We start from the raw sequence: 19,859 nt of genomic DNA, 5'->3' as shown, positions 1-19,859 counted from the left end.
GTGCTTTGTGGCGTCAGAGGCTGCTGCTGAACTGAAGGATATGGCTGGTGGTTTACCTTTCAGTTAATGGGCCTTGAGTCTTTGAAGGGTTTTTTGTTTGTTTGGTGTGCAAACCTTATCTGATTACTGGACTAGTACAACTGTGCCTGAGTTCCTGGCTGCCAACCTCAGTCGTGCAGATCTTATTACTCCTCCAGGTAGTGTGTGTGCAGGCAGCCAAAACCATCTTTGTTTGGCTTCTCTGTGGGGAGAAATCCTGGCAGCTGCAAGCCTCTTGATGCAGCATTTATTGTTCTGGCCATACTCTCATAACATATTAAAACATAAAAGTGTTCTGGCCTTTGCTTTCACTTAGGTTTAGTGCTTTTCTTAACCACGTGTTTGACTTCTCCGGGGGCTACAAAGTTGCTACGTTATTAGCTTCTTTTTCCCCCAAAGAACAAGTTTTTACTTCTAGTGTCGAGATGCTGCAGCTGGGTCAGTCTGCATCAGATAACATATAACGTGTGTATATATATATATATCATCTGAATGTTGGACTGGTTGCAGTATTGAGGCTGTCATCTATTACTATTTTATGTGTATTCTATGTCACAAACAGTGAGGTGGAAGTAAGAAAGAAAAAAAATACCTGAAAAGTATGTCTTGTATCTTTATCTCCAAGTCTGTTGGGGTATCTCTGCTGACTTTGCACAATTAGAGACTGAAATGTTCTGTTTTTCTTTGCAAAACAGCTCAAGCTCAGTCAGATTAGATGTTGAGCTTCAACAAACCTCATTTTCTTTTTCTGTTTTACCTCAATTCGACTGGCTTCGAACCTTTCTAACACATGAATATTCTTTGATTTAAACAGCTTCGTCATGCTCTATGGTAAAACTCAGTCTGAAGCCTTTTACAGCCCCTTACAGGTTTTCTTCCAGGATTGTCTTGTTTTTAGCTCCATAAGTCCTCCAATTAATGTCCACAGCATGATGCGTTCACCACCATATGCTCAGACAGTTTTCTTTGCATGAAGGGTTCAGGGTGACAGAAACAGTAAAGATTTGAATTTCTTCTGAACAGAGCAATTTCTTCCACTTTTTATGGCTTGCTTTCAAAACTGTCTGCTACTCTTCCATAAAGCTGCATTTATAATAAAAGAAAACTGTATTAGATGGACTCTAATTACAAATACAGTGGTTTCTGATGGCAGATGGTTGCACTTGGTTTTATTTAAGATATCAGAGTAAATAAAAACCACACTTTTCAAAATTGTATATGTAAAAATAAATACATAAATAAATCATGCATCATTTGTTATCTTCTACCACTGAGTTATGCACTACTTTGACGAGGTCTATCACATAAAATATATTTAAATTTGTAGTTACAATGTAATACAATGTGAAAATGTTCAAAATGTAGGAATGCTTTCGCAAGGAAACCCTCAACCATTGTTTATATCTATTGTGTAGGAATACACTCTTTTGCTCGCTGTAATTGCTGCTTGATTGATTTCAACCTTTGGCTCTCGCTGTTCTAGATTTGCTTGTCACTGGGCAAACTTCCCGAAAATAAACATCCCCCGGAGTCCAAGATCCTAAACCAACTATTTCACAAACAGCATGACATATTGGACACCACTAAAAAAAAGGAGTGTGGTTCTCTAACAGTTAAAAATCACAGCGGGTGAGTTTGGCTGCAGTTGAAACTCAGTTTATAGAAACGCTAATTGCAGTCAGACAGGCCTGGGCTGGCACTTGGAGCTTTTACATCCCCCAGACCTCCTGTCAGGCCTCCTGTCTGCCTCTCAGACCCATCACTATCAAAGTTAGCAGCTCCAGCAGACTCATCCCAAAGAGAACAAGGGAGTCTATTTTGCCTCAAGGTTGCTTTTCGCCTATTAATCTTTGTTTCAACTCTAGAGATGCTTCAACATTGTGTCAGGAAGTTAGAAAGTACAATTACAGCGCTGCTAATTTGATGGAAGTGATCCTTCAGCTTTCCTGTAATTAGAGATAATGCATGTGTGCCGCTATCAAAGATTCAGCTGTGCAATTACATCAAAATTTAACAGCGTTTGTTGGAAGCGTTTAATGGACGTCGCACTCCCGTTTCCCTTCCCGTATGCATTGCGTTTCACTCCTGTCTCTTTTGTCATTCCTAGCTCCGGTTTTCTACTTTGGAAGCACGGAATACCACGTGGATGAGAGCGACGCCTTTGTGGAGGTGCAGGTGTGGAGGACGGGGTCTGATCTTTCCAAAGGAGCAACTGTGACGGTGCGCTCCAGAAGGACCGACCCGGTCTCAGCTGAGGGTATGTGCCTCTGTTAAAGCCACAGATTCCTCCTGCACATGTTTATATTAATGCACACCAGGCTGAATGACAGGCTTAAGTTGCTGTCCCGCCACTCTTTGGTTATGTTCACACAGCAGGCAAACGTGACCCAAATCTGCTTCGTTTGCCCAAATGCGACCTACATGCGGCTTTTTCTCCGCAGTCTGAACGACCCAATTCCAATCTTTTCACCAAAAAATAAAAAAAATAAACTTGATTTGTGGTACTAATCCGGAAATGTATCAAATTGTTTTCAAAGTGTCTGCAGTCTGAACAGTCATGTGGCGTTTTATTCAGCTTTTATGTCATTGATGGGAGAAATACGTCTTAATTCTGCGGCAGAAAAAAAACAGACATGGTAAATCAGGGCATCAACAATGACTGAAAGTTATGATTATGAAAACTCTGAACCTATGAAGGAAATTTGTGTCACATCACAATCAGACCACTCCTGGCTCTGACTACACATCCATTTCCTTACTGAAATTGCAGTCAATACAACTAAATGCCATCACTATTAGTTGTGCTTCCTTTTTATTATCTTCTTTGATGATCTTGTGATGTTGCTGTCTGGTCTCATTGATGAATAAACTTTTAAATCGATCCATAAACGGCTCCATCCATTATTGCTTCCATAAACAATGCGCTGCTGCGTGACATCTACGTTTTTCTTTTGCTTTGGGGATTTAATCTTTTCACGGAGAATTTTTATTGCAATCAGATTTAATTAGCAGTATGAACGACCAGGGAAAATTAATAATAAAAAATCACATTTTGGCAAAAAATTGGGATTGAGCCTCAAGACCTGCTGTGTGAACGCAGCCTTTGTCTTACTGAGCTCAACTACAAAAGAAGGTTTTTCACTCTGGATATGTTGAGTGGATGGACTGGGGAATATAAACATGTTTAGGATGTACACATTGTTATGAATACAATGCAAGTCTGACTGCGAACTGAGTTTCAGGCGAGCATGCTGATCGCTCTGTATATTGCCGCGCACTTCGGAGGATGGGACTGATTGCCGTTTCCCCAAGTCTTCCCTGCAGCTTCTATTATCTCTGACCCCCAGGCGGTTGTCCTCTTAACAGCAGTCCTTCTACCTGTGCAACGGTTTTAAAAGGGACCGAGCATCTAATCATATCCGAAAGAATGAAAATCCAAGACCACATATAGCTGGGTTATAAATATGTGAAAAATGGCCTGCAGGCAGAGGTTGTGCTTTCAGTACAAAAGGCTCTTTAGAGAATGCTAAAAGAAGAATCGGTCTGCGGTTGGAGAGCTGTCCAGTCCCCGACAATGCTGTTTTACTTATTAAATAAACTCACATATCCATCAAATGCTCATAACTGTCATCTGTGTGACGAAATATTTTTGCCAAATGGTTGACGGTATTCTGTATTTGCCTGGTATGACTTTTCATCTTCTTCAATAAGTGACATTCACAAACCAGTTGGGATGTGTTTTAAATCTACTGTCAAAATAAGATCAAGTATTGCCTCTATGGCTCTTTTTAGTTGTCTGTCTTTAAAGGACTGGTGTCAGGTTCCAGTCCTCGAGGAACTTGACACCAGTGCCTGAAGTTTTTAAATGTTTCTGTCTGTTAACACACCTGAATCACATTAACAGGACTATTCAGGTGTGTTTCACTTGGGACACACACACAAAAAACAGGGATAGAGATTTTGCATAGTGATGTTTTTATGTTATATCTCCCCTACATATAGCAGAAAATGAATGTGCATTTGTAAAAATGTAATAAATCCTAACTCATTTATTTAGTTTTCCATAAAAAGTCAATACATTGTGACATTTTTCTAATATGGGGTAAGGGAACCATGAATGATAATGAGATTTACAGAAAAAAAAAAAAAAAAAACTTTTTAAAAAGTTCCTCTTTAAATGATATTTGAAAAATTGATGTAGCTGAGTCATAAGTGCAAGTGGATACAGGGATCACACACAAATCCAATATCGAGTGCAATATTTCCAAATGTTATGTGCATACGAAATTTTTTCTCAAACATTCAAAACAGATTTGTAAAAAGAGAAAACTCATACAACCTCAAAGGAACTAAGATTATGAAAACAAAAGATTTAGAACGGAAAGATGCATTTCAATTCAATACATTATTGAACAATCTCAACAGTGAGCTAAAACAATTTAATCTGAATTTGAAAATAATTTTAATGACGCAATATGACATTGAATAACCTGACATTTTGTTGTGTGTTTTTTTTTTCGTGTGTATGGTATGAAATATGTCTGTAATAATCTCCTGAGTTGAAACGCTAATTTCCTTTTATGTGAATAAGGAGCAGATATTAGAAGTTTATATGTCTTTTTGCTCCTTTTCATTTGTGTTTTGTTTAGTTGAAATATTTATACTTATTATTGATTGAAAGAAGAAAAAAAAACAAAATGAAAAATGATATTTGAAAGATCTACATCGTGTGGTGTGCAGCTGGCATGGATTATGTGGGGATCAGTCGGAATCTGGATTTTGCTTCGGGCGTCACCATGCAAACATTCCGCGTGACCATCCTGGATGATCTTGGCCAGCCGGTCCTGGAAGGTCCAGAAAAGTTTGAGCTGGTGCTGCGAATGCCGATGAACGGAATCCTCGGCGAGCCGAGCAAAACGTCCATCATCATCAATGACTCCATCTCTGACTGTGAGTTAAAACTCTTTGTTGAAAGTCATCCCGGTGATTTTGGAAGTACTTGTGACTTCAGGATAAAATTATTTTTTGTTCCAGTGCCCAAAGTTCAGTTCCGGCATGCTGTGCATGTGGGGAGTGAAAGCTCAGGACAGATCTCAGCTACGGTGTACCGCAGTGGCGACATCAGCTACAAGTCAACAGTCCGCTGTTACAGCAGGCAGGGGACAGCCCAGGTGATGATGGACTTTAATGAACGGCCAAACACAGATGCATCCATCATTACCTTCCTACCAGGTGGCGTTGCAGAGCCTGACATGCGTCTCCTTTTTTAGCTCCATATGTACTGATGTAAAGATATGTCAGGCTGAGTTTCAGCTTTACACTGTGATTTATTTTGCAGGAGAGATTGAAAAACCTTGTTTACTTGTGCTGGTTGATGACACGGAACACGAGGAGGAGGAAGAGCTTCGTCTCGTCTTGGGGAGTCCCAAGAGCGAGTCTCCGTTTGGAGCATCTATTGGAAAGCAAAATGAAACTCTCATTAAAATTAAAGATGATGCAGACAGTAAGAATATTTTACTAATCTATTATATAAAAAATGCCTACAGTGATGCACACGATAGCCCAACTTAAAGTAATTACATGTAGAACTTTAGTAAGCCATATTAAATATTCAAAATTAAATAATCAAATTAAATCAGGACTTTTATGTTTTCGGATTCGCACTGCTGGTGACATATTACGAGTCTCACTAATGGTGACTATAACGCAGCATTTGATTTCACAGTAACGTCTTTTCACAGGATCTGTTATTAGTTTTCAAGAAACCAAATTCAACGTGAACGAACCAAAGAAAAAAGGTCAAGTTTCGGTGGTAAAGATCTCAGTGTTGCGTGTCGGAGACACCTCCAAGGTCTCTGTTGTTCGAGTGCACACCAAAGACGGATCTGCTACCTCAGGGGAGGACTATCATCCAATATCTGAGGGTAAATATTAATCTCGGCCTCTTTTATCAGGCTGCCAAGTTAGACCTGCTGAAAATACTTCTCAAACTTTCTCGTTTTCTTTTTTTTTTTCTGCAGAAATCGTGTTCAGACAGGGAGACGTGGAGCACCATGTGGAGGTGGAGGTTTTATATGATGGTGTCAGAGAAATGAGGGAGGCCTTCACGGTCCATCTTAAGCCTGACGAGAACATGGTGGCAGAAACAAAGGTCATGCTTTAACCTTTTTATTATTATCACATGAAAAGTAACATTTTGTTTCCTTGTAAGACACATTTTCTTGTTGGTCAATCAACAGATGAGCAAAGCCATCATCTATATTGAAGAGAGCAACAGCATGGCAGATGTGACGTTTCCCTCCATTCCCATCGTGATTTCTCTGTTTAATTATGATGACATCCAACAAAACAGACCCTCCCTGCCTGTGGCTGGATACCCTGTCGTTTGTGTCACTGTATGTGCTAAACAAATCTCAACGTTTCCTTTTCTTTTACACTGTCAACTGAGTTTTAACTTTGTCTTATAGTTACTGAAGAAAATGTTCATCTGCATTGAGTTTAATTGCAAAATTCAGCACCTGCCTTAACAAAATGAATTTGCCTTGGAAACAAATGTTTCTTCTCTTTCTCTTACGCGCCTCTGTTTCCTCTTCCAGGCCTGTAACCCCAAGTTTCCAGACTACCACAAAACAGGGTCTATCTGCGTGAGCGAGAGCATCAACAACACGTTAACTCGCTATCGCTGGCTTGTTAGCGCCCCCACCGGCCCAGATGGTGTCACTAGCCCAATGAGGGAGGTAGATTTTGACACTTTCTTCACTTCCTCCAAACTCATAACTCTGGACTCAGTCTATTTCCAGGCCGGCTCCAGGGTCCAATGCGCTGCCAGGGCTGTGAACTCTAACGGGGATGAAGGGCTAGAACAAACTAGCTCCATAGTGTCAATCAGCACAGATGAGGGTGAGCATTTCTTATTAACTCTTTTAAAATGTATAGCAATATAAAAAAGGTTCTGGTGTGTTGTGTATTTATTATTCTTCTATCAGACTTTTTTGGGTAAGAATATATATGTTTATTTTTTCATCTGCTGCACATTTTCAGGAATGTGTCAGCCTCGTGTTGTAGGGACGGTTGGGGCTGAGCCGTTTTCTGCCAGGCTGCGATACAGCGGAGCAGAGGAAACAGACCATCCAAACCTCATCAAATTAACTGTCACCATGCCTCACATCGATGGTAAGAGAAAAAGGTTTCAATTTTTTATTTATTTTTTTTTTTTTAAGTGCCTGAAAGGCAGGGTACTCTCTGGGAGTCCAGCTGTGTGTGATTTAAACTTAGTATCAATACATCTACTCTGTAAAGGCATCAAAGGTTTGTTTGAGAAGATTAGTGAACAAACATCATCAGAAGAGCAAAGAACACACCAGACAAGTCAGGGATAAAGTGGTGGAGATGTTTAAAAAAGGATTGAGTTATAAACATTATCCCGTGCTTTGAAGATCTCATTGAGGTCTGTTCAAAAATAGAACCGTTTCAGAAAAGCTCCAAGGTAATTCTGAACTCTGAACAAACCCCTCACTGAAAGGAATGTTGAGAAGTTTTATTTGCACTTTGCCACAAGCCGTGTAAGAAGGGTAATGGTTTAAAATGTTTGAATTGCATACAAAATGCAATGTGTAATAGAAAACAAACACTCCACACGACATTCCTACATGTTGACGGCAGCATCATGTTGTAATAATGCTTTTCTTTGGTTGGGATGGGAAAGCTTGTCAGGATGCTTCCAGAAGAAAGCCTGTTTCTGCAAAAGACTTGAATCTGGGGGATAAAGATATAACCATAAGGCCAAAGTTAGATGGGAGTTATCTAGATTAAAGCATTTTTATGCGTTAAAATGAACCAGACCTAAATCACATCTATATATAAATCTATATATAAATGGGAATCTATATATAAAACTTAAGAAATTGCTTTGGGTTTATTTCAAATGTAATGGAAAGAGGGGGAAATGAGAGAAGTTTTAAAGAGAGAGAATGCGATAAGAGCAGATGAGAAAGCAGCACAGGAAGAATCCCAGTCAACACCCTACAAGTCTGCTTCTACACTTGCAGAAAGAGAGAATAAAACAGAACTAAGACACTATGGCAAGAAAAACAACATGCATAATAATAATTATAACATCACTGAATGTAGAGTGTAGAATATTTATGCTGTCTTTAAACACTGCAGCATGTCATTAACCCTTGTTTGTATCCTCCAACAGGAATGTTGCCCGTCGTATCCACCCGACCCCTTTCTAATTTTGAGCTGACGCTGAGCCCCGATGGGACCCGTGTCGGCCACCATCGCTGCTCCAATTTGTTGGACTACACTGAGGTCAAGACCCACTATGGCTTTTTAACTGAAGCCACCAAGAATCCGGAGATTATTGGTCAGACAGCGCCTTACCAATACAGCACTTCTCTGAGGGGATCCAGCACTCTACGGTTCTACAGAAACCTCAACTTGGAGGCTTGTCTGTGGGAATTCACCAGCTACTATGACATGTCAGAGCTTCTCAGTGACTGTGGAGGCACCATCGGGACGGATGGACAGGTAAACACTACTGCTTTCGAGCTTCCGCTCACCTCTGAACTCTTCTTTTGTCTCTAAAAATTAGGAGCTTCAGCTCAACTCAAGATAGCCTTTCCTTCTCTTGGGGATAGGATTGTGGCCTCCAGGAGTTACTGATTCAAATTTATGATCTTTTATAAAAACTTGCCTTTTTGATTGCCACCCAACCACCCAGTAATTCTAAACTGAGAACAAGCTTGTGTGGAAGCCAATAATTGCTTGTAGGTTTGTCCCTGCTAGTAATGTCTAACCCAGCACCTGCTCCCCTTTGTTCCCTCTAGAGCAAGTTATTTGTCTTGTGAAAGTGGCAGTAAATGGCCGACAGTCTCATAAAAATCCAAATTCATCGTTTTTGCCACATGCACAGAGTGCTCGTTGCAGCAGCAGATGTTTTACACAGCACAAGAGGGTCGAAATCTCCACTCTTCCCCTGGCCTTCAGGCACACATGCCTCTCAGGCTTCAACATTTGCATTCACCTTGGAAGCTTGCCCTTAGTTCACATTGAGTTAATTAAGGCAGAGAGTTGATAAAAGAGGTCCATAAGAATTCAGAGGGCACCTCATGGTGAAAAACTTCAACTGCAATCCCCTCTGAGGATCAGTAATTTAACAGTGTGCCACTGTATTCTGTATTTCCCTGCCTGTTGGACTCCACCAGTTTGTCGATTTTTCCAGTTTAATGTGAGATTTTCATTTTACATAGCTTCGGGTTTGTTTTAATAACAAAGCATCACCTCGGTGATAAGGACCTTTTTCAACAAGTGGAAATGTGTTGCCTGCAACCTCATAATTTGAATGTGAATGCGGCATTTGGGAACTTGTCTCGACAGGTAACCAGTCGGCTGCCTTGCAAAAGTATTTTTGCCCATTAAGCCTTTCCATATCTCCTCTACAATCACAAATGTCAATGAGTCTTTGAGGATTTCAGTACATAATTGTGACATGAACAGAAAATGATACAGGTTTTACTGAAAATCTTAAAAGTGTGAAGCGTGTTTGAATGAAACCATTTGAGTCAACACCATGTAAAGCCACATTTTTCTGCAGATACAATTGCGAGTCTTTTGCGGTGTGACATGTAAATGCTTTTTTTCATGAAGAGGGAGGGATTTTCCCCCATTTTTTTGTGTGTCTAAACAGGTCAGTTTTTCTCACAGATTTCTGTCTTGCCATCGATTCCCAATTTAAATCTGGACCTACTCTGGGCCATTCCAACTCATTATCTCAATATATCCATGCTTTTGTAACTCCAGCGAGCCAATTTTTTTTCTTTTCTTCCAGGATTGTCACCTTCTTCCATGTTTTTGCTGTGTATCATTCATGACTTGCAACAAACTGCACTTAGGACTTTTTACGGCGTTGCTTTTATGTTTATTTTATTTTTGCTTATTTTCCGACTGACAGATTTTTCTAGCTTAGCTGTGGATTTCTGCAGCTTCTCATTGAGTCTCTTGCCTGCTTCTCTGATGTCCTCTTTGCCTGAGCTGTCACTTTAGGTGGAGTGAGTTGTTTTGTTAGGTTTGCAGTTGTGGAAAAGTTTGAAATGTTTTTAACCTAACCCTGCTTTAAACATCTCAACAACTTTATGCTTGTACATTACTCGTAAGTTAATTTAGTCTTTTTTTATCAAGCGCATTAAGATATTTGCACTAGAAACTAAACCACACACACTTGGTAAGATTGTGTTTTTGCAGTGTAGGTAAATTATACACCTGACTTCTGCCACGAGCAGACGTAAAAGAGTTGAATGCCTTTTCTTGGCTGTTTGAGGAAAGACATATTAATATTTAGGGCAATGGTGATTTATTAGATGAACTGTGTGCTTTTGTTCATCCTCCTGGATTTTATTTTTTTTAAGACAGAACTACATGCATAGAATGAAGGTCCTCCAGCACAGACTCGGGATGTACATGACAGCATGAGTAGAAAAGAAAACAGCCTTTTCTTGCTGGTGCCCTGTGACCCAAGTTCTCCCCTAAGTGGGCCGGCAGGCTGATTGGAGACAGCTCAGTAGAGGCTCGCTTTAGTGTCATGTCACAGTGCAGGGCTTAGTGCCCAGCTTAACAAGACCGCAGGAATCTATTAAAACCCAGCAGGTTGTGTCAGAAGGCCATTCAGCAAATCATTCGGCTGAGCTCTAAATGCCCAAAGGCGGAGGCACGTCTCCACATGAACACAAAGCCAGTGCAGGCAGGTACCTCTCACAGGTCAGAGGAAAGTGCAGATACCAAAGAGCGCTCCCTCTGAGGACTTTGGCTGTTTTAGGACAGCTCTTTTTAGAGAATGAAACATTTAGTACAGCTGCCATGAGGCATTTGTGGAAATAGAAAATGCAGAACTAACTCTGTGGAGGCACAGCTAAGCGATTCAAACACAGAATGCACTAAATATTTCAGCTATAGATCAGTAAGAGGAAACTTTTACTGCCATAAGGCATACTAAATAGTCTTTAAACATCCCTAAAGTATTGTCGTTTGACTGTATCTGTTGCTTTTGTGCAGCAGAACATTGATCGGACATAATACCGATATGTGGTTCAATAGTTGGTGTATTGCATGCATAAGTGAGTGAGTTCCATTAGCAATAGCACTCACAATTATGCTGTTTTCACCACAGGTGCTGAATCTCATCCAGTCCTTTGTGACCCTCCGAGTCCCACTGCATGTGTCCTACGTCTTCCATTCTCCTGTGGGAGCAGGAGGCTGGCAGCACTTTGACTTGCAGTCAGAGCTAAGGCTCACGTTTGTGTACGACACTGCCATCTTGTGGCGAGATGGCATTGGGAGTCCACCAGAGGCTGAACTGCAAGGCAAGTTTGGGGAAGGGGGTGGAGTTGTTAATATTTGATGTTTATAAAGTTTAATGTGTGCCAGGTTTGTTCAGAAGGATGTTTAAAATTTATGTAGTTAATACATAATAGCATCCTTTCTTCCACCGTCTCTGCAGGTGCCCTCTACCCAACCAGCATGCGTATAAACGGACTGGGGCAACTAGTAGTTAACTTCCGCACTGAGGCTCGATTCAGAGGCCTGTTTGTGCTTGCACATCTAGGTACAGTATCTATGATTAAATGTACCTTAATATAATAGGTGATTTTTACTTAATATGTCATTTTGAATAAAGATTATAACTAGATATTTATTTTAAAGAAATGTAAAACTTAGCTTTTAATGTGAAGTTTTGATACTTTTGATTGACAGTCCCTTTGTTTGCCAAATTTTGATATCCAGCTACTCTAATATTTATACTGATGTATATTATTTTCCCCTTAGCTTCACCTCTGACCTCAATGGTCATGTGTGCAGACCACCCTGGTTTAACGTTTAACCTCAGCCTTGTTAGGAGTGAGCCAACCTACAGTCAGCCCATTCAGCAGTGGACATTCATCTCTGATTTTGCTGTAAGTAAAAGTTTTGTTATGATTTGGGGAAACGGTAAGAGAATCTTTTTTTTTTGCTTGGTTTTGCTTATTTTTGTTGTAATAATGCTTCCTGACAGTGAATCTTATACTGTTGTGAAGGCTGTGTTCATTTCCCCAAAGATGGTATCATACTTATAAGGAAAAATGCATTTGTAGGTCGAGAAGCAAGCTTTAATTTGTGGGTTGTGGCCATAAAAATTTTTTTACATATTCCTCTTTGACATTTTCAAACAGCTTTTGGCATAGGCATCGCCCTCACTGGAATAACAGAACTAGTCATTGGAGAACTCCCAAGATGAGATTCTGGAGTGGCAATCCTATATCTCCAAACCTGTCAGAGCAGGGTTTGTCTGAGACAACTTCCAGAATTTAGGATGGGAGAGGACAAAATGTTCTGCCTGCAGTCATCGCCACAACCCTAATGTAAACCTCTGAGAACACAGTGGGTGGTGACGCAGCCATATTGGATGACTTGTGACAATTGATGACTGAAGAATGGAACACAATCCCCCAGCATTGGGCTGCACACAATTGGTTGTGTACAGTTGTCTCACTTTTGAGGTCCATTTTGTGAAATGAATAAGCTGCTAAATTGCCAGATTGTTTTGTTTCCTCAGACTCCAATCATCCAAACCAAGAAACCGCAACCAAAAAAAACAGTCAAAAGTACAATATGTTGTTTGGCAAGTGTATTTGGCAAGTTTTTCATGGGCAAATAGAAATACTCAGCTCTGTTTCCCAGTCCACAAAGGCATTTTCCTTACAAATGTATTCAATTTAAATGGAAAATATCAGCCTTTCCAGTCATAGCAAATGCACATATCCTCATTTTTAACAGTTTTCATCCCTTTGAACATTTTTTAACATATGGTTTCTCCTCCCTCAGGTGCGTGACTACTCTGGTATGTACACAGTAAAGCTGATTCCCTGTACTTCCCCTCCGAGTTTGGAGTACACCCTTCCTCCTGTCTGCAGTCCCAGAGAGCCCCTCACCTTTGATTTGGATATCCGCTTTCAGCAGGTACATTCACCTTAATGAATTTTGATTTGAGGCAGCATTTTTGAAAAACACATTTTTAGAGCGTTTTAAAGATAAACATACTCTGTATTGAATTTGGCCCGTACAATCCCTAATTTTGATTTTCTCTATTTATTTATTTTTTTTTATATTACCTGTGCTGAATCTTCTGTGTGATTCTAGGTTAGCGATCCAGTGGCTGCTGAATTCAGCTTAAACACACAGATGATCCTGTTGTCCAAACGGACACTCTGGCTGTCAGATGGCTCCATGGGCTTCGGACAGGAGAGTGATACGGCTTTCTCACAGGGTAAAGTGTCTGTAGCAGAAGTTTTATTTCCATATGTTTTAACAGGGCATTTTCGATTGCTCAACACTGTGGGTTTCCTTCATTGAACTTACTAAAAACAAAAATTTCATATTTCATGAAACATTTTTTGTAGATTTAGCAGATCTGTCTCCCATTATTTTCTGACTTAGAAGAAAAATAAAAGGAAACGAGGCCATATGAACTGTCTTTTTGACTTATTTGCTCTTCCTGAGAGAGGAAATAAAAAAATGAAGATTTTATTCCAAGTTGGAAATTTAATCCAGTTCTGGGATAACTTTAAATAGAATCAGTGTAATTCCCCCCCACCCCCTCAAGATTGAGTTTTATTTTATTTACTTAGGGTCCAGGTCACTCTGTTCCTTACAAAGTTCATAGCCCTCTTTGTTGCCATGCAGAGGTCTTTTCTTATTTCATACCCATGTACATTGCCTGTAAAAAGTATTCACCCCCCAAGATATTTTACTATTCCTGTTGCTCTTACAAATCAAACATAATCAACACTATCTGGCTTTTTTGACAAGAAAAAAAAAAACCTTAAATGTTGAAATGAAAACTGATTTCTGCAATGACTCCAGTAATCAATCAATCTTATTGTATAGCAATTTTATTTGTATAGCACATTTCAGCAGCAAGGCATTTCAAGGTGCTTTACATAGTTAAAAAAACTAAATAAAAACAGCATGTGACATTGAATAAACGGTAAGAAAGAGAAAATGAAATAATAGAAAAAGATAAAAACATACTTTTGTTACGGAATTTAAGCCCCCGTCGTCGCCAGACTCCACTGATCCGTAATGACAAATACAAAGATTTTACATAAAATACATGACTAGATAAATATGAATCTCTTTTTAGTCAGTATTACAGGGAACTTCAGTTAAAGGCCTTGCAGGCCAATGTCTCTGCTTCAACACACCTTTGTCAAATAATGAGGTTATCAGCAGGTTTCTGGAGAGTTTGACTGCACACTGACGAGGTAACTCAGCCGTTTGATTCAGGTGTGTTGCACAAGGGACACATCTACAAGTTGCAGGACACCGGCCCTTGAGGACCGGAGCTGAAGACCCCTGATTTAGCAGCCGCACCTTTGGCTGCAGTCACAGCATGGAGTCTGTGTGAACAGGTCTCAATCAGCCTGGACAATGCAATTTCACTCCCTTCTTTTTTGGTAAAACTGTTCCAGCTCTGTGAGGTTGTCTGTGGACCTGCTGTGAACAGCCCTTTTCAAGTCTTGCCATGAATTCTCTATCGGATTGAGGTCTAGGCTTTGACTGGGCCACTCCAGAACATCCACCTTGTGTTTTGCCAACCATTTCGGTATAGCTTTAGGTGGATGTCTTGATGAAAAATAAATATATACTGCACAGTAAGGGCAAAATTACAATATAAAATACTGTGCAGCTATCAAAAATAGAATACTCTGATTCTGATTTTAAAAATGTGCATGCATTTTTGTGCATTGAGAAAAACAAACTGTGAAAATACCAGCAGGTATTTTTTAGTACACTTTTTTAGTTTATTGGAAAAAATAACCCAAATCTATTTTTTTATTTTAAAATTAGTTTTTTCTTGTCAAAAAGCTTGAACAGTCCATTAAAAAAGAAAATTTCCCACCGTTCTTTAGAATAAATAAGACTAAGATTTTCTTTTTTTGTTTAGGGGATACAATCTATGGCAGAGTGATGGTGGATCCAGTTCAGAACTTGGGCGACTCCTTTATTTGCAACATAGAGAAAGTGTTCCTGTGCACTGGTGCTGATGGATACGTTCCAAAATACAACCCGGGCAACTTTGAGTTTGGCTGCCTGGCTGATGCTCTGTCCCTGCTGTACAGGTTCAAGATTATTGTGAGTAAAAGATAACAACCCCTCGTGTCAAGATGTGCGCTGTGTGGCCATTGGTACATCGGTGTTCATTTCATGAATTTGTCTCTATAGGACAAGGCCCAGCCAGAGACCCAGGCCCATTCCTTTGGCAATGTTGCTTTTAATGCTTTTCTGGCAGTGGATGACCCTGGCGCTTTGGTTCTGGTCAGACAGTCTGGGGCAGATGGTTTCAGAATGGATTCTGCAGCTCTCTTTCAGGTCAGTGTCCATCCTTTAAAAAAAAAAAAAAAAATCCTGTGGCTATTTTATCAGCATTTTATTTGGTTGCGCTTAAATCAGCCTCACAATTCCCATTAAACCTGGTATAATCACATTTCCCCTTGTCCTGACAACCAGTCCGTAAAGCAAAAAATAGATGAGTCACACAAAGTGATTACATGATATTTTTCCCCACACATTTTTCTTTTAACAAGCTGTAAGAAAAAAAAAAAGATTCACTCTTTCCACTTAAAAGTTTCCAGCAAGTATATAATTCTGGCTTCTAATGGTCTTGAGCAGCACAGTCAAGTATGACTCAAAGTTTCAGCCTTTCATCATGTCTGCGTTGCTTCTTCTTCTAGCCACCAAGTCGGTATTTCTTGGCTTATTAGGAGGAAAAAGGATCATTTGGTTCACAGCTGGAAAGTGTTCTGCAACGGCCTTGCTTCTCTGAATGCTTCTCTGCTTTAACGTAACCACACAATTTATGGACTCTGTTAATGTGAAAAATCACATCATATTGTTTATATTAACTAGATAAATGCCAAATTAAATATATATATTTGCAGAAGTCTACAATAATGCAGGAGAGTTCAATGGGTTCTTCTGTAACAATTTTCATAGGTAAATATCAAACCCTATAAGAAGGAGAGACAAGGAAGCATTGGTTTCTATAGCAACGTTGATACACAAGGGCTTTACAAAAAATTACAAAAACTGCTGAAAACATAAAAAACAAAACAAAACATTGTAATACTTTATATTATGAGCTAGGGGGAGCATAGATATTGAACAGACTGTAGCCTTGAGAAACCCCACTTGCAATATCTGCCAACTAATATTTTTATTTATAACCTCATGAATTTACATTCCACTAACTTTATTTAATAGCATTAGTAGAGTTTAGTTTCAGGAACAACAGCATTTCATCAAAAAAATCATTAATTAGGACAGATATTTCGGTTTGAGGTGACCATGTAGTGCTTTTAATCTTTCCTTTTTCTTTACTGTTGTAGCATCTTGGTGGTTTATTGTGAGTATTTTGTACTAATGAGACAAACGTGTAACAGTATGCTCACAGAAAGGAAACATGTTGAAAGTAAAGTTCTTAAAAAAAAGTTAAATATTTTCCAAATTGAAAATAGATTTATTTTTATGCCTTTCTACGTTTTTTGATAAGTTGGGCCAGGAAGTTACTCGTGTAGGTCTGAAGCCAAAATACAGTCAGGAATTTGAGCAGAGCATAGTGAAGATTCAGTTACAGCTTGCAGAGCTTGCACAAAGAGAAGAGGACATGGAGTGCAGGGTTAGTAACAGGAGCAACCAGGGAAGAACAGCAAAAAAAAAAAAAAGAAAAAAAGTAAGCTTATATACAGAGGAGAGGGTGGAGAATGACATTGACTGCAGGTGTGTTCATCAGGGGATTAGAAACAGCTGTGCAAATTTCTATAATTGCTCAGACTTATTTTTGCAGTTTTTTGTGCTTCTTGCATGTTCTTTTTTGTCTTTAAGTAAAAATAAAAAATGTGCAAATTGAATTCATGACAGTTTCTATAAAATGAATGAATGGGTGTATAGTTGGGTACTTGCTAGGAGTTTATTTTTTGTTTTGTTTTTGCAAGGGAATGAGATGTTTATTTTTCTGATGCTACGTTGAGATATTTGGTTAAGGACTTGTGTACAAACTTGATTTTTTTGGAGTTGGACTCAAGAAATTTTCCCCAAATTATATCTAAAATATGTATTTAAATGCCCACAAGGGGGTGCTGCAACTTTATTTTGTATGATAAATGCTTTTTAAGTGTAATAGTTTAAACCTATTCATGTAGACCCATAAATGAATGACAAATTGAAGACTTTTTCTAACTCCCTTATTTTGCTTTTGTCAGGTGGCTGCGGGGAGAGAGTGGTACATTCATACCATCTACACAGTCCGTTCCCGGGACAATGCAAATCGGGGGATAGGGAAGAGAAGTTTGGAATATCATACGATTGGCCGTCACTCAGATCGTCTGCCTAAGAGTCACCATCGCACCATAAGGTCTTCCAGCAATGAGCCTGACATAGTTGACGAGATTGGCGTGGAAAACAACCGTGGTACCAACATCTTGCACATCTCACTGGACCGTAGCAGCCAGCAGAAGACGAGTCCAGAGAGGGAGATCTTCACCAAAGGAATCATCCCCCGCGAGCTCAACCAGAGAGACAGCGATGACAGGCTGGTGTTAATCATTGGGATCTTTGTTGGATTGCTCCTCACTGTGCTCCTCATTACTGTAGTGGTCTTACTGGTGCGGTCTAAGCAGGAGAAGAAAGAAGTACCCAGGAACTCCACCAGTACAGAACCCATGATTACTCAGAACCTCAGCAACAATGACAGTTCAGAGGTCTAACACGCCAATGATTGACAGATGTAGTTCATTTTTGTTTTGAAAGTGCCTCACAGTTAGCTGAAAAATAAGTTAAGATTTCACATGGAGCAACGCAAACAAAAGCTTTGATATTATTCAAAAAAATGACTTGAAATATTTCTTCACTTCCAAAGACAGGGAGTGGACCGAGCACTAAGTAGGTGATGGATGTGATGGACGTAATTAGTCGATGTCTCAAAGTACTTGTCAAGTTGTCAGCACTCACTTGCTGTTATTGATTGGCAATAAAGCCAATTAATCCAACAAAAAAGATCAAAGGTATTGTGTTTCCGAAGGTGCTACAGGAGATCCCCTCCCCCCCTTATGTTGAATGACTTTGGCCGTTTTGCTGAGGAGGTAAGAAGTTGAATATTACGCTGACGTTATTGTAAAAAGACTTTGTAGACACTGACCATGGCTTGCTTACACTGGAAAAAAAAATATTTTATCAAGGAGTTGTCTTTAGATTCAGAGTGTGCCTAAGACGTTCCCAAGACTTTGAGATTTTATGATGTAAAGTGTTTCTTCAGCGTTATCAGCAAAACATACATTTAAATTAAACAACACATTTTAATGGACATTTCTGTGTTCATGTGTGTGCATGCTTTTAAGTTTTGTATTTTAAGCAGTCTAACCACTTATTTGACTTTGTGAAAAAATGTCTGATCTGCTGTGTTTTCCACCAACCTGTAGTCACACTGTATATCTCAGTATTTATCCATAGTTAACTGTTTTCATTTCCCTGGATATTTTGCTGCTGAAACACTGTTTTAAAACAAATCTGGATTTTATGATTAATATATGGCACTAAATCAAAGAAGAGCATTTCTTTTGGTATTACAGCAGATTTTAAGACAGCTGGTCTGCAGTGGATAGCTTATACAAATGGTTCAAATCAACGTTTTTAAAAGAGGAACCATTTTACACACTTGAAAAAACTTGTACACACTTCGTTTGTGTTGACTGGTGGGGTTTTGTGGCGATTACTGTGACACTGAACTTTTGTGTCAGCTGTGCTGTTTAGTTATTTTTGATCATATTTCACACAAAGGGAGTTAAATGTTTTCCTTCAATTGCTGTTGTTCACCTTAAAAGATGATTTGCTACTATTGAATGTGTTAAGTTATTTTCAATGCATTATGTCTAGGCATGAATCATTCATGCCTTTTGTTTTCTTCTTTTTGAGAATATTAAATATTAATGTGCTCCGTTTTCATTGAAACACGGTTTACCGAGTTGAAACTTTATCTTTGCTCTTCCTCATATCCAGGCGCCTGACTGCCACAAAGCCGATTTCCCCTTCATCCTGTTTTAAACGCTGACTTCATTCCATATTTTATAAATGTTCTGGCATTTGCAGTTTAATTTGAGATTGAAAACAGTTCTATGCAACATTGAATCTAATGCGGTTAAATGTCACTGTCAAGCCTTTTTTCATAGTATTGTTTCACAATCAGTTTGCAACTTTACATTTAACTCTGTATCTGTGTCTTGTTTTTAACATGTGCTTTGAGTGCATTCAGAGAGTTTTATGTATTTATGTATATACATATCCTGTATTTTACATTTAAATGTACTATTTGGAAGTTTTTGGGAATGGTTATTGTTTTTAAAAAAAATGGCATACTGTATTTGCTGTAAGAATTTGTAACATAGACCTGAAGTTCAACATGGTCTGCAAATAAAAATAATTTTCCAAGAAAAATCTTTGAAATGTCTGAGTTGCAATTATAGTGAAATATTGGCATGCTTGCAAAGTCATACAATCAGTAATAAAAAGAAAAACTTGAATATTATTGAAAAAGATGTTTCACCACAGTACTGAGACTGCCCTCGTCAAAGTGTTTCAATGACATCCACATAAAGAGACTGTGGAAGAACCACAGTGTTGGTTCTGTTGGACCTCAGCAAAGCATTTGACAGGATCGACCATGACATTATTGAAGCGACTGGAGAGCTGGGCTGGACTCTCTGGTACAGTACTCTGGTTTTAATCTCACCCAA

General features: G+C 39.2%; 1 protein-coding gene across 1 annotated transcript in view; it reads left to right on the top strand.

Annotated features, from left to right (window-relative positions):
* Positions 1 to 19,555, top strand: part of LOC103149452 (FRAS1-related extracellular matrix protein 2-like) — a 61,892-nt gene extending 42,337 nt beyond the window's left edge. Inside the window, exons 7-24 of the mRNA XM_007568631.2 lie at positions 2,147 to 2,296; positions 4,780 to 4,989; positions 5,074 to 5,271; positions 5,378 to 5,542; positions 5,781 to 5,963; positions 6,060 to 6,190; positions 6,279 to 6,434; positions 6,636 to 6,939; positions 7,081 to 7,212; positions 8,240 to 8,571; positions 11,207 to 11,399; positions 11,537 to 11,641; positions 11,863 to 11,990; positions 12,898 to 13,032; positions 13,213 to 13,339; positions 15,020 to 15,207; positions 15,298 to 15,444; positions 17,334 to 19,555. Coding sequence (XP_007568693.1) covers positions 2,147 to 2,296; positions 4,780 to 4,989; positions 5,074 to 5,271; positions 5,378 to 5,542; positions 5,781 to 5,963; positions 6,060 to 6,190; positions 6,279 to 6,434; positions 6,636 to 6,939; positions 7,081 to 7,212; positions 8,240 to 8,571; positions 11,207 to 11,399; positions 11,537 to 11,641; positions 11,863 to 11,990; positions 12,898 to 13,032; positions 13,213 to 13,339; positions 15,020 to 15,207; positions 15,298 to 15,444; positions 17,334 to 17,837 — 3,488 coding nt within the window. The 3' untranslated portion in view covers positions 17,838 to 19,555. The remainder of the gene's footprint in view (positions 1 to 2,146; positions 2,297 to 4,779; positions 4,990 to 5,073; positions 5,272 to 5,377; positions 5,543 to 5,780; positions 5,964 to 6,059; positions 6,191 to 6,278; positions 6,435 to 6,635; positions 6,940 to 7,080; positions 7,213 to 8,239; positions 8,572 to 11,206; positions 11,400 to 11,536; positions 11,642 to 11,862; positions 11,991 to 12,897; positions 13,033 to 13,212; positions 13,340 to 15,019; positions 15,208 to 15,297; positions 15,445 to 17,333) is intronic.
* Positions 19,556 to 19,859: the final 304 nt, after the last annotated feature.

The sequence above is a fragment of the Poecilia formosa genome, unplaced genomic scaffold, assembly GCF_000485575.1.
Source record: "Poecilia formosa unplaced genomic scaffold, Poecilia_formosa-5.1.2 Scaffold228, whole genome shotgun sequence".
Taxonomy (NCBI): Eukaryota; Metazoa; Chordata; class Actinopteri; order Cyprinodontiformes; family Poeciliidae; genus Poecilia; species Poecilia formosa.
The sequence above is the reverse complement of the archived record's forward strand: the minus strand, read 5'-3'. Positions and strand labels throughout refer to the sequence as shown.